This window comes from Tetrahymena thermophila (genome assembly GCF_000189635.1).
Source record: "Tetrahymena thermophila SB210 genomic scaffold scf_8254751, whole genome shotgun sequence".
Classification (NCBI taxonomy): domain Eukaryota; phylum Ciliophora; class Oligohymenophorea; order Hymenostomatida; family Tetrahymenidae; genus Tetrahymena; species Tetrahymena thermophila.
This window is the reverse complement of record NW_002476511.1, coordinates 113,430-128,047: the sequence shown is the minus strand read 5'-3', so window position 1 is coordinate 128,047 and position 14,618 is coordinate 113,430. Positions and strand designations below refer to the sequence as shown.

The 14,618-nt window shown below is 21.5% G+C and overlaps 4 protein-coding genes across 4 annotated transcripts; all 4 read left to right on the top strand. All coding sequences in view use genetic code 6, as the record gives it.

Moving 5' to 3' along the window:
• Nucleotides 1–310: 310 nt before the first annotated feature.
• On the top strand, nt 311–1,162 carry TTHERM_00942910 (hypothetical protein; the record flags this gene model as incomplete). Its single annotated transcript, XM_001031032.3, has 1 exon — nt 311–1,162. One exon carries the CDS (start codon nt 311–313, stop codon nt 1,160–1,162), a length of 852 nt encoding a protein of 283 aa, XP_001031032.1.
• A 1,349-nt stretch (nt 1,163–2,511) lies between these two features.
• On the top strand, nt 2,512–6,354 carry TTHERM_00942900 (transmembrane protein, putative; the record flags this gene model as incomplete). Its single annotated transcript, XM_001031031.2, has 10 exons — nt 2,512–2,622; nt 2,675–2,821; nt 2,880–3,032; nt 3,107–3,328; nt 3,634–3,783; nt 3,853–3,987; nt 4,047–4,193; nt 4,249–4,709; nt 4,830–5,191; nt 5,258–6,354. 10 exons carry the CDS (start codon nt 2,512–2,514, stop codon nt 6,352–6,354), a joined length of 2,985 nt encoding a protein of 994 aa, XP_001031031.2.
• Nucleotides 6,355–9,406: 3,052 nt separating this feature from the next.
• Nucleotides 9,407–11,706, top strand: TTHERM_00942880 (hypothetical protein; the record flags this gene model as incomplete). The annotated part of the gene is made up of 7 exons (XM_001031029.2): nt 9,407–9,577; nt 9,634–9,789; nt 9,846–10,079; nt 10,256–10,399; nt 10,468–10,602; nt 10,662–10,808; nt 10,867–11,706. 7 exons carry the CDS (start codon nt 9,407–9,409, stop codon nt 11,704–11,706), a joined length of 1,827 nt encoding a protein of 608 aa, XP_001031029.2.
• A 1,419-nt stretch (nt 11,707–13,125) lies between these two features.
• Nucleotides 13,126–13,680, top strand: TTHERM_000942879 (transmembrane protein, putative; the record flags this gene model as incomplete). Its single annotated transcript, XM_012796292.1, has 1 exon — nt 13,126–13,680. The coding sequence occupies one exon, from the start codon at nt 13,126–13,128 to the stop codon at nt 13,678–13,680; it is 555 nt and encodes a 184-aa protein (XP_012651746.1).
• Nucleotides 13,681–14,618: the final 938 nt, after the last annotated feature.

Below are 14,618 nucleotides of genomic sequence, written 5' to 3'. Positions count from 1 at the left end.
AGAGAAATCAATATTTAAGCCTAACTAAAAAAAAAAAAAACATAGATATTTTTTAGCTCTAATAAAGAGGCTAATATTCCTCACTTATTCATTCACTACTCTTTAGCTAACTAACTAACAAACAAACAAAGAAGCAAACTAAACTGCGATTTATAGCCAATAGTTAAATAGGTTAATTTAAAAAGAGTAAACTCCAAAGTTAGAACCAAATAGTGATAGCATTTTATAGTTTATTTTTTAAGTTAAAACGAAGTTATAAGCAAGCATTTATCATTGAAAGTTTCAGAATCATTCAATCTAATTCTAGAGCATGATAAATTAATCTAATTCGAACAAATACAATAGTAGTCACTAGCAGCAATAACATTAAAACTACTACGGATAATATCCATAAAATTCTTCATTTATCACACCATTATTTAGTTCTTCTACTGTCCAGCCAAAAGTATAAAATCTATTTGAACAATCTACAACTGCTCCTTAAAGCATTATCAATTAGCTTGATTTTTTTAATGATTCTTGGGATGCTCTAGCCTACAAGAAATACTAAAACAACACTAATATAGAATAAAATGATTCCCAATTCTTTAATATATTCGCTCCTTGCTAGTAACAAACTCAAAATATGAACTAATTTCATCAATTACCTATCATATATAGTCCTTTTGATTCCTCATAGAGCTACTAAACTTTTCAAAATATACCTCAATTTAATACTTCTCCCTACACTCCTCAAAAGTAAAACTTGCAATCAAACTAGTAGAAATCTAATAAAAAGTGGACGCCTGGAAGCATCAACTCAACTCCTCACACTGCTCCATGCAGTTCTATGAAGGAAGACCCCAACTAAGTCTCCAATTAATTTATTAATTAATCAGATATTACTGAATTTTAATACAACATAAACGAATAAACCAATAAGAAACATCAAATTTAAAAATCTAAAACTAATTGCTGTATAAGTGCAAGCTCCAGTTGCAAATCTTCAAATTGCAATTCTGATTCAGAGGAATCATGCTTTTTATCAACAAACACCCATATCTCCTCTGCTTCTCAAAATAAATAGCCTAAAAAGGTCTTTATTAAAAGCCACATTGAAGAAATCTGGAATAGACCATATGATGGAACATTCAACAAAAAAAGCTCTCCCGCTGTTTATTGAAAATCAACAAACATGTGTGTATGTATACACATTTTAATTTATTGTCTTACCCTCTAAATTATCAATTTTGTTAGTCTCACTTTTTTAATCCAAATTTTGCATACAGAAATTAAAAGAAATCAATTACTGTTGAATAAAATAATAACAACTTATTTTTAAATATATTAATAACAAATATTAAAACCAACAAATAAAAATATTTTACTAAAAAATTATATAAATTATTATCAAGAGAGGCAAAACAAGCTTGAAAGATACTTATAACTAAGTAACTCTGTCGATTGATATCAATAATAAACTAATTATTAAAATTAGTTCTTTTCAGAAATCTTTAAAATAATAAAAATCACTTATAAATTTTCTAACTAACATTTTTGCAATTTTGTTAAATATATAAACACAATCCATTCATCAATCTTTCCACATATACTTAACTATTAATGAATAAATAAACAAATAAATAAACCAACAACCAATCGTAATAGTTTTCATTTTTGAAAATACATAGGATAACTAATTCTAATAAATAAATCAATGCTCAATTTTAATTAAAGCATTTGATAAATTATATAATAATAGCAACAAAGAATTATTAATAAAATAGTTACTATAAAAAATAAATAAATAAATAATTTTTTTTAGGATTAAATTAATAAAAATTAATGTTTTGTATGTATGTATTCCTGTTAATTTTGTAAGTAATTTATTTTTTATCTTACTCGTTTATTTAAAGATATATTATTAATGATAAGTAATTTGTAAAATAGAAAGATGCCTAAAAAAATGAGGTGTTTGTGGGAGGAGCAGATGATATAAATTTTTCATCAATATGTTTTTACTAATTTCTCAAATAATATAAAATTAGTTGATTTCAAGATATTAAATTGATAAATATCTTTCCCTCACTCATAAGTAAATCTATATCGCATTGTAGAATATTATATTTTACATTAAATTACATTACAAAAAATCAAAGATTAATATGTATGAAAATTATGAAATTACTTCAATATATTTTAAGCAAATTTGTCAAAAGGTATTAGCTGATTCTGCTTTTGAGAATTATGAATATGAATTTATAAATATCTCCTTTTAATTAGAGTGAATTTAGTTAAGTAATACTTTAAAATAAGAGTAATTATTTATAAAAAGAAGAAAATTTAAGACAAAAAATTTTAAATTGAGAGCAAGCATAGAAAAAATTAATAACTAGCAAGAAGAAGAAAAACAAATATAAAAGAGACTAATAATTTAAATTAAAAAAAATAAGTTAATAAATTTAGTCTTAATTTTGATTTGAGAAAGTAAATCAAAGTAAGTATAAATACAAGGAACTTATCTAAAAGAATATGATTTTACTATAATATCTACTTATTTTCATAGGTTTGCTTTTTAAATTTGTTTATTGTATAGCTGACACTTTGCCGTTTTAACTTGAAACTGGTGTGTACTATATAAAGGTATTAAATTAAAATATATGAAAAAATAATGATTGATTTACATTATATTCAGGAGACTAACGCAATTGTTTACAAAGGACCGAAAGATAATAAATGGAGATATAGTACTTTGGATATAAAAGCAGGTATTACATAAACTTATATAATTGATGGAATGCTTGAGTTAAGTGGTTTTTATACTTAATATTTTCTTTAAAATGTAAATTTATTGTATATTATTAGCAATTTAAAATAAAATTTATTTTGAATATTAAAAGAATTAATAGTACCTCTACTTTTATAATTAAGGTGATGATACTTATTAAATAATTGATTTAAGTATACTAACTAGTAAAGGTTCAACAACTGCCATAATAAATAAGTATACAAGTGCCAAAGGATGCAAATTTTATTAATTAGTATCAAAATATGTAAAAAATTTAGCTAAAATATAAATAAGTTAGCAAGAAACAAAAAAAATTAAATATTTTTGAAATCTAAATAGGAATCACTTTATTACTAAAGTTGCGCTGTTAATGTAGATAGTTACATTTGGAAAGCGTCTTCTTTGGAAGGCTTAGAAACTGCTACTTCTCCTGTAAAATTCACCTATTAGAGATATACAAAGGAGTATATGGTAATCGATGAAACTTTTCTAGCTTATAAAGGAAAAGAATATACTAATTTTGTATCTATAAAGAGTATTCAGAGTATAAAATTATATGATGTAATATTTTTAAAATTAAATTTACAAATTAATTACTGCAAAGGTTCATATTTTAAGGTCACCTCAATTTCAGTTTATACATCTCACTTACCGCCTTTAACTTAACTAAACCAAATTAAAAAATCTTTTAAAAACGGCCTTAATATATGATCCTTTACCATATTTATATTTTTTTTAATTTTAATTAAAGGTAAAATAAATAATTTATTATTTATTTAATACATATTATGTATGTTCTTTAATATTTAGATTATTTTTAATAAGATATCTTTCAGATTAATATATTAATTATTTCATAAAAATAGCTAAAATATGATATATTTTTATTCGATTTTTTACTCTGTAAAGCAACTATGACTGGAATTACTTTTGAATGCTAAATAAAATATGATTTAGGCTTAAGTTTTGCAAATTTATATGACTGTGTCATATCTAAAGTTTTCAACTCAAATGGGGTAATTTATATTTATTTCCTAAAACATAATTAATTTTCATTTAAATATTTTTATTAACCATTAAATAAGAAAGATATAATATTTGTCTTTAACTACAATACAAATAATTATGAATTTTTAGAGGCTTAAACATTTAATACTATATCAACTATTGGAGATAGAATAAATATCGTATCTTAATCTCTATATTTTTTATAAATCAAAGTAATTAATTAAAATTATTTTTAATTTCTATTTTAAAAGTTATTTATTTTAAAATATAGAACTATTTTTATTTTAAAAGTTATCTTTATTCATTCACTTACAATTCTTAGTCAGCAAATCTTAATATTAAACTAATAACTTCATCTTTACCTTCTCCGTATTATTCTTATACTTATTATAATTTTGATGAATAAAACTTTTAATATGTAAAATTTCAAATTTTCATATTAAAAGATCTTTACTTTTAAAACTAAAAAATAGGGAAATTTTTTTTTTTTGCGTTAAGATTAAAAAGTTTTATAAATTGTAAATATTTAATCTATTTACTGCCCAGCTGGTTGTTAATATTGCCCTATTTAAAACCATAATTAATGCTGTAGTTCAAATTGCATAGAATGTAATGATGAAAAAACTTGTTTAACTTGCAGTACTGGATATATATTGTAATTAGATTAAACATGTGATATTAAAACTTGTCCTATTTCTGCTTAAATTGATAACATTAATAAAAAGTGTATATGTGATCCAAATGCAACTTTTATTAATAAAGAGTGTAAATGTAATAATTCTTATTATTTGAGTGGTAATTAGTGTTAAAAGTGTTAATCTAATTGTGATATTTGTTAAAACTCATCAAATTGTTAGTAATGTTCATCAGGCTTCTATTTATATCCAAATGGATCATGTCAATTATGTGATATTCAGAAAGGGTTTTATATCAAGTAAAAATTTAAAAATACTTCACTAGAATTCAATATTAAACAATTTTATTTTGATTTAATTAAACAAACTAACATATTTAATATAAATAAATAATTTTAAATAAATGATTTTAAAAAAAGTAACAATAATTGTATTTCTTGCGACTCATCGTGCTTAACTTGTGAAGGAAGCAGTTAATAACAATGCACAAGTTGCTATGATGGATTTTCTTTATTAAAGAAATAATGTTAATAAGTCTATCTAATATTAAATAATTCAGTTTTAAGCTAAGATTAAGTTCAAAATATAGATTAATCTTCAAAAACAGTTTCTAGCGTGTAAACATATAGCTCATATTCTTAGAATATAGCTATGAGTTTATTAAATTAACAAAGTTTTGCTATTGTTATTTAAGGATTAGTTAATTATAAACTCAGTTTTCTTGCTTTAATTAGCATTAATTTACCAGATCTTATTTATATGGTTATCAAAAATCAAAAAGGTATTAATTATTTTTACCATTTAAATAAATAAAAATCAAAAGAATTTTTTTTATTTTCAAAAATAGATTAGCTTCCTTAAAAGTAATTTTAAGTTCTGAATGTATTTAAAAGCTACTTAGATGAAAACTAGATAGATTACTGTGATACCAAATTTTATTCTGCTGATTTGCCTGATAATATATTATTTAACTGTGGGTCTGGATTAATTTTATTTTTTATAAGTCTCTTTACTTTTGTTTTATTTTATCTTTTAATAGAAAAAGTATAAAATAAATTTATTTAAAATTTATCTACAAAATTATATGATAATCTCATAAGCTCATTCGTAATATAATACTTCTAGCTTTGCATCTTAATTTTTGTAGTTGGTATCAATGCATAAATAAAATATTTCATAAACAACAATATTGAAAGTAAAGAAATGAACTTATGTCTTTCTATTGTATTGATATTTATCTCCTTTAAAATATTTTAATATCTGTTCTACTATCTAAATAGATAATCCAAAGATAACTAAAGTAGGACTTTTTACATTATTAATAGAGATAAAATTTAGAACCAAACAATTTATGAGTGCCAATTAAGAAGAAACTACCTTTTGATCAATCTTTTTATAGAAACTTTTCTTCTACCTACATTTTTTATACAGTTTAGTGCTTAATGGATGGTAGTATGTATAATATCAATCGTGCTTTATTTAGTTTAACTAATTATTACTATTATTTACAGACCATTTATTTCTAAGCTTACAAATGCTTTTTTTATTATAAACCAATTTTTTTGGCTTGCTCTATTTATTGAATACTTAATTGTCTGTTGCTATTGTTCAAAGTCTGATTATTAGGATTACGAAAGTGCCATCAACTATTCTAGTCTAATTTTAGTGCTTAATGTTTTCATCATATTGCTCTTATAACCAGCTTATGGGTTTCTATAAATTTTAGTATAAATATATGATTTTGTTAAAAGTAAATTGAGGTCAAAAGAATAAAATGCTTTTTATGAAATGCAATCAATATAATTAAATTAATAATAGCTTATGCCTTCAAGCTAAATTTAAGAAAAATTTTTTGTCTAAAAAACAAATCATTAAAAAAATATTTTTAGATTCAATCATTAAAAGTAAAAAAAGAATTAGTAAGAATATTAAATTTAAAATTGATTTAAATTTTTCATCATTTGCCCATCATATACTTTTACCAATAAAATGAATACCACAATTAAGTAAGCAAAACTAGAACAATAAAAAAATTTCTAAAATAGCTAAATATAATAAAATTATGAAGAGATTAAACTTATAACACCTTTTAACTTTTTTTAATAAATAATACCTATAAATGTTTATATAATAATATAAGCTTTTACTTGAAAAAAGACATTTAGATTAGATCCAGATCCATGTTCACAAAATCCTATTATATGCTATCTTTTTTTATGTATTTCCTTAAATATTTGATTTCATCCAGCTCAATAAATCACTTTATCTGGTTAGAGTAAATTAATCATAGAATATTGAAGATTCAGCAATAATATTGAGTCCTCTTCAGCTATAGTTATTATTTCAATTAGTGACACCAATAATAATTAAAGCCAAGGTTATTAATCCATCATAACAATAAAATTGTTTACTTACACCAAACTTATATTGCTAATAATCTCAAAATGGCTATAATCTACGAATTTAATTTTACACATATTAAAAAAATTCTTAATAATAATTATAATAATTTTACTTTTATTTGTATGACTTTAAAAGCATCATATATTGTTTCTTGTTTGCAGTTTTTTTTATATTATATTATTATCCTGCTCCATTCAGGCCATTTGTAAATTTTTACTATTTAAAAATTATTGCTAACATAGATTTATAAAAAAAAATTAATTCAAGATTAAATGTTTGATAAAAAAATTTAAATTTCTTCATCAATAAATTAATTAAATCTTTGATTAAGCATTTTTTATATTTTTTCTTCTATCAGGTTCGAAAATTGAAGAAAAATTTTTTAAAAAGACTAAAATTAAAAATTTGATTGATGTAAATTAATTAATTATAAATATTTATTATTTAAATTCTATTATAAAATTATTTATTTTTACATAAATTATATTCAAACACATCAGCCATTCAAAAAAATTGTGATCTCAAACCACTAAATTTTTGAATGGCATTTGGTCAAAATTTTAATTATTACATTGTTTTTATGTCTCTTACTTATTTTATGTTGCTCTCTACCAGATTTTATGACCTTATTCGCTTCTTTTGTAGCTTAGAATCGAATATGGTATCAGTGGAGAGAGTTATATAACATTTCAACAATGAGCAAGAAAGTAGTTAAATAGAAATAAAAGAAAATTAATATTTAAAATAAGAAAAATAAAATCAATGAAGAGATGAGGATGATGAAAAAATTGTAATTGAATTTAAAAATCTGTAATTGCATATGATGAAATAAATCATAAACTAATATGATTTATCAATTATAAGATGTTCACTTTGCAGCCAAAGATTTTAGCTTAAAAATAAATAGAGGAAAAAAAGTAGTAGTTTCTGGAAGGGCTGATTCTTGGACAATTTCAGTATTGAATTTCCTATTTAACTTATATCCAATATAATTAATAGCATATTAATACAAGGAAAAAATATAAAATATTATTCAGTGAAAAACAAATATCTAAAACTTCCCTCACCTTAATTTGGGTTTTTATATAATACTTCCTTAAGGGGCAATTTATATTCAGAAAATAAATATAATCCTTTTATAAGAAATTTAATAAAAGATTGATTGATAAGACTAATCTTAAAATTAGACAAAACATTTTTGACAAAAAATAGATGAAGTGAATAAGAAAAGAAACTATTAAAAAAGCAAATTTAGTTATTGAAAAATAAGAATAATGATAGCAATTAATAGCAAGAGTCAAAAATGCAAGAGTAGGAAAATTTGAATTTTTAAATAAAAGTTAGGGATTGATCATTAATGGAGAAAAGTAAGTTGTTAATTTTTTAGAGTTATTATAATAGAGCCAGAAATTATTTACTTAGATGAAGCTACTTTTAGCATGTACATCTAAAACTAAATCAATACTTAACAAACTAATTTATAATTTTGTGAAAATAAGACACGGTTAGCTATCACTCAAAGATTGGAAAATATAGACAAATTAGATGATAGAGTAATTGTGTTGGAAAAAGGTAAAAAATAGTTAAATATAATTAAGCATTTTTATTAAGAAAAAATTAAGGAGGATTATTTAGTAGAGGAATTATAATTCACTTATCTATCAAAATTAATTGAGTCAGAGTTATTTCTTTTCTTGATTTCAAAAGTGTCTATATATAACTATTAATATAATTTGTTAAATAATGTTTATATTTTATTTTAATTATTTTGAATAAAAACATTTTTTTAAATTAATTTTAATCTATTAAAAATTAGTTGCGACCATCATTTTTCAAATTAAAAAATAAATAAAGATTAAATTTTAATAAATTATATCTTAAAATAAGTAAACCTCATTATTTTTCTAAATGCATTTAAATTTTTTTGTTTATTAATATCCCACAAATAACTTGAAAGTGATATCTGTTTATAAATTAATATAAAATTAGTTGATTTCAAGACATAAAATTGATAAATATCTTCCATTCATTTTTTCATAAGTAAATCTATAGCCCTAGTAGAATATTATATTTTACATTACATTATATTACAAAAAAACAAAATTATGAAATCATTTGAATATATCGAAAATTTGTCAGAGGGTATTTAATTGCTTTGGCTATTGAGAATTATTAATATTGATTTATAAAAACATCCTTTTAATTTGAGTGAATTTAATTAAGTAATACTTTGAAATAAGAGTAACGATTAATAAAAGAAGAAAATTGACCACAAAAAATTAAAAACTGAGAGAAAAACATAGAAAAACTTGATAGATAGGAAGAAGAAGAAAAATATTAAAGAGACTATTAGTTTAAATTAAAAAGAGTAAGTTAATAAATTTTGTCTGACTTTTGTTTTGAGAAAGTAAATTTAAGTGAATATAGAAACAAGGAGTTTACCTAAAAGAATATGATTTTATTATAATATCTACTTATTTTCATAGGATTGTTTTTTTAAAATGTTTTTTGTATAGCTGACACTTTGCCATTTTACGTTGATTCTCAAGTCTACTTTATAAAGGTATTAAAATTTAAAAAATATGAAATAATAATGATTGATTTACATTATATTTAGGAGACTAACGCAATTGTTTACAAAGGATTGACAGATCAAAAATGGAGATATAGTACTTTGGATATAAACACAGGTATTACATAAACTTACATAATTGATGGAATGAGTGACTTATTTGGTAGTTTCGCTTAATATCTTCTTTAAAATGTAAATTTATTGTGGTATATAACTATATTTTTAAATAAAATTTTGAATATTAAAAGAATTAATAGCTACTCTACTTTTATAATTACCGTGACCCTAGTGATTCTTATTATATAATTGACTTAAGTATACTAACTAGTAATAATTTAAAATATCTCTCAATAAATAAGTATGCCAATAAAGGATGCGACTCATTTTATTTTGTTTCATAATATGTAAAAAATTTAACTAAAATATAAATTATTTATCAAGAAACAAAATAATTAAATAGGATTCACTTTATTACTATACTTGCACTGTTCATGGTTCTGGCACTGTAGATAATTACCTTTGGAAAGCGTCTTCTTTGTAAGATTTAGAAACAGCTACTTCTAAAGTGAAATTCAACAATCAGTTATTTAAAAAAACATATATAGTGTTCGATGAAACTTTACTAGTGTATAAAGGAAAAGAATATACTAACTTTTTATCTATAACCAGTATTCAGACTATAAGATTATATGATGTAATGTTTTTTAAATTCAATTTACAAATTAATTATTTTTATTTTTTTTAATTTTAAGTAAAGGTAAAATAATTTATTATTTATTTATTTATTTAATTTATATTATGTTCTTTAATATTTAGATTGTTTTTTTATTAAGAAATATTTTAGATTAATACATTATTTCATAAAAATAGTTAAAATATGACATATTTTTATTCGATTATTAACTCTGTAAAGCAACTATGACTGGATCTACTTTTGATTGCTCAAAAAAGTATGATTTAGGATTAAATCCTACCAAAGATTGTATCATATCTAAAGTATTCAACTCAAATGGAGTAATTTATTTTATTTCCTAAAACAAATTTAATTTGAAATTAAATATTTCTATTTACCATTAAATAAGAAAGATATTATATTTGGCTTTAACTATAAGACAAATAATTATAATTTTTTAGAGGCTGAAACATTTAATACTATATATGCAAATGGAGATAACATAATAAGTAATATAAAACCTGAACAAATTATATAAATCAAAGTAATAAAATTAAAATTAATTCTAAATTTCTATTTAAAAAATATTTTATTTAAATATAGAATTATGTTTATATTCAATCAAATCTTTATTCAATCACTTATGATTCTTAGTCAGCTAAACTTAATATTAAGCTAATAACTTCATCTTTACCTTCTGGAGATTATACTTTAGCTTCAATTCCATATGATGAATAAAACTTTTAATATGTAAATTTAAATAATTACATATTAAAAAATCTTTACATTTAAAACTAAAAAAAAATAGGGAAATTTTATTTGTTTATATCAAAATTCTAAATCATTAATTTTAAATATATACTCTCTTTACTGCCCAGCTGGTTGTTAGTATTGCCCTATTTAAAATCATAATTAATGTTGTAGTTCAAATTGTATTGAATGTAATGATGAATAAACTTGTTTAACTTGTAGTCCTGGATATATGATGTAATTAGATCAAACATGTGATAAAACTTGTCCTATTTCTGCTTAAATTGATAACATTAATAAAAAGTGTATATGTGATCCAAACGCGACTTTTACCAATAAAGAGTGTAAATGTAATAATTCTTATTATTTGAGTGGTAATTAGTGTTAAAAGTGTTAATCTAATTGTGATTTTTGTTAAAACTCATAAAATTGTTAGTAATGTTCATCAGGCTTCTATTTGTATCCAAATGGATCATGTCAATTGTGTGATATTCAGAAAGGGTTTTATATCAAGTAAAAATTAAAAAATACTTCTCTTGAATTCAATTTTTAACAATTTTATTTTGATTTAATTAATGCTTATTTTTAATTAAACTAATATATTTAACATTAATAAATCAATACTTTTAAAAAATATTTTTTTTAAAAAAAAGTAACAATAATTGTATTCCTTGTGACTCATCGTGTTTAACTTGTGAAGGAAGCAGTTAATAACAATGCACAAGTTGCTACGATGGATTCACTTTATTAAAGAAATAATGTTAATAAGTTTATCTACCTTTAAAGAATTCAGTTTTAAGCTAAGATTAAGTTTAAAATATAGATTAATCTTCAAAAACGGTTTCTAGCGTGTAAACATATAGCTCATATTCTTAGAATATAGCTATGGGTTTAATGAATTAACAAAGTTTTGCTATTGTTATTTAAGGAATAGTTAATTATAAACTCAGTTTTCTTACTTTAATTAGCATTAATTTACCAGATCTAATTTACATGGTTATCAAAAATCAAAAAGGTATCGAAATACTTTGTTAAATTAGTTATTTAATTTTATTATTTAAATGAATATAAAGAGTTTTTTTTATTTTCAAAAATAGATTAGCTTCCTTCGAAGTAATTTTCTCTTCTGAATGTATTTAAAAGCTAATTAGATGAAAGCTAAACTGATTACTATGACACCAGATTTTATTCTGCTGATTTTCCTGATAATATATTATTTAACTGTGGGTCTGGATTAATTTTATTTTTTACAAGTCTCTTTACTTTTGTTCTATTTTATCTTTTAATAGAAAAAGTATAAAATAGATTTATTTAAAATGTATCTACTAAATTATATGATAATCTCATAAGTTCATTCGTAATATAATATTTCTAGCTTTGCATCTTAATTTTTGTAGTTGGTATCAATGCATAAATAAAATACTTCATAAATAACAATATTGAAAGTAAAGAAATGAACTTATGTCTTTCTATTCTATTGATTGTTATTTCCTTTAAAATATTTTAATATCTGCTCTACTATCTAAATAGATAATCCAAAGATAATTAAAATAGGACTTTTTACATTATTAATAGAGATAAAATTTAGAACCAAACAATTTATGAGTGCCAATTTAGAAGAAACTACCTTTTGATCAATTTTTTTATAGAAACCTTTCTTCTACCTACTATTTTTATACAGTTTAGTGCTTAATGGATGGTAGTATGTATAATATCAATAGTGCTTTCTTTAGTTTAATTAATTATTGCTATTATTTATAGACCTTTTATTTCTAAGCTTACAAATGCTTTTTTTATTATAAGTCATTTTTTATGGCTTGCTCTTTTTACTGAATACCTAATTGTAGGCTTGTATTGTTCAAAGTCTGATTATTAGAATTATGAAAGTACTATTAGTTATGCTTGTCTAATTTTAGTACTTAATGTTTTCATTGTATTGCTCTTATAACCAGCTTATGGGTTTCTATAAATTTTAGTATAATTATATGATTTTGTTAAAAGTAAGTTGAGGTCAAAAGAATAAAATGTTTTTTATGAAATGTAATCAATATAATTAAATTAATAATAACTTATGCCTTCAATCTAAACCTAAGATAAATTTTCAGTCTAAAAGACAAATTATTAATATGGAATATATAAATTCAGTGATTATAAATAAAAAAAGAATTAATAAGAATATTAAATTTAAAATTGATTTAAATTTGTCATTATTAATTTGCTCATCATATACTTTTACTAATAAAATAAATACCACCACTCAGCAAGTCGAACTAGAAGAATAAAAAAACTTTCTAAAATAACTAAATAAAATAAAATTATGAAGAGATAAAATTCCTAACACCTTTTATCTTTCTAAATAAAAAATTACTGTAAATGTTTATAAAATAACATAAGCTTTTACTAAGAAAAAGTGGATTAGATTAATCCAGATTCATGCTCACAAAATCTTATTTTATGTTACCTTTTATTGATAGGTTCTTAATTGTATTTCCTTATAAATTTGATTTCATCCAGCTCGAAAAAAGACAGAATCACTTTGAAAATTGATCATATAATATTTAGTGATAGCAAATTTCTTTTAAATTATAATATAATTCTCTAGTTTTATATAATTAGTAATTAGATCAAGTAGAAATTTTACTTAATATTTAGATTCTTATTAATTTAGAATTAAGGCATAAATTCCATGCAGTAAAATATAAGGATTCCATAATAGATGCTTACATATCATTTTTCACAGTTGTTTCTTGAGTATTTCATACATTTTAATGAGGAGAGCAAGCGAAATCTGAAAAATTCATTCTTGGATGACAGTTTATGCTAAACAGCATTCAGAGCAACTTATATTTAGAGCAAAAGTGTATGCATTTGATATAATTATTCTTGCTTAAATATTGAGTAAAAGAAAGAGTTGATTTAAATCAAGAGTTATTAACTATCTTCATAAACAAATTCACTTTCATTTTATCATCATATTATTAATAATTGATTAGAATATTTTGTTGCAAAATTTCAAAAAAAGAAAAGATAAATATATTTATTTATTTATTATAAATTATGGTGTTAACAAGATTTTTGTTTTTGTAATTTATATCATTGTAAACAAAAGTTAAAAATAAATTTATTCAGCCTATTTTTATTGAAAGTTTTTATATGTTTTTTTTTATCATATATAAAGTATTTAATTATTTCAAATATTATTAATTTTTAATCGATTAAATTTATTTTCATATTTTATATCATTTTTTTTAAATGAGAGATTATTAACATAGGTTTTGACTTAGGAGAGCTTATGGTGTATCTACGATTTATGATACAAATAAATAATATGTACTATATAATGTGTGGTATTTGTTTTTAATAATTCTAGTCAAACATATCAATTAATTTGGTTAAGAGTAATTACAAAGTATTAAAAAATTGATCAGCTTATTTACTTATTTATGACAAATAATTTATCAGATTTATAATTAGCCTTTAAGTTTATTAAAAAATAAGCAATAAGACTCTAAAAAAAAGTGAAAATTAATTGCCAAAAGAAAATTAAAAAATAGTTAAAAAACATAACATAAAAAGAAGTAGCAAGCGATTACTTTTTATACATTCAAAAATTAAATAAAATAAGACAATGATAGCTAAACTCTAATATTTTCAATTTTTTTTAATTAGTTCATTGTTAAGTTTAGTGTCTAGTATTAATTTACCTATTTAGATTACGAATTCAGTTTACTTCATTTAAGTATTCTTATTAATTAACAATAAATCAAGTATTAAATAAACATCATTTACATTTTTTTAGGAAAAAAGCGC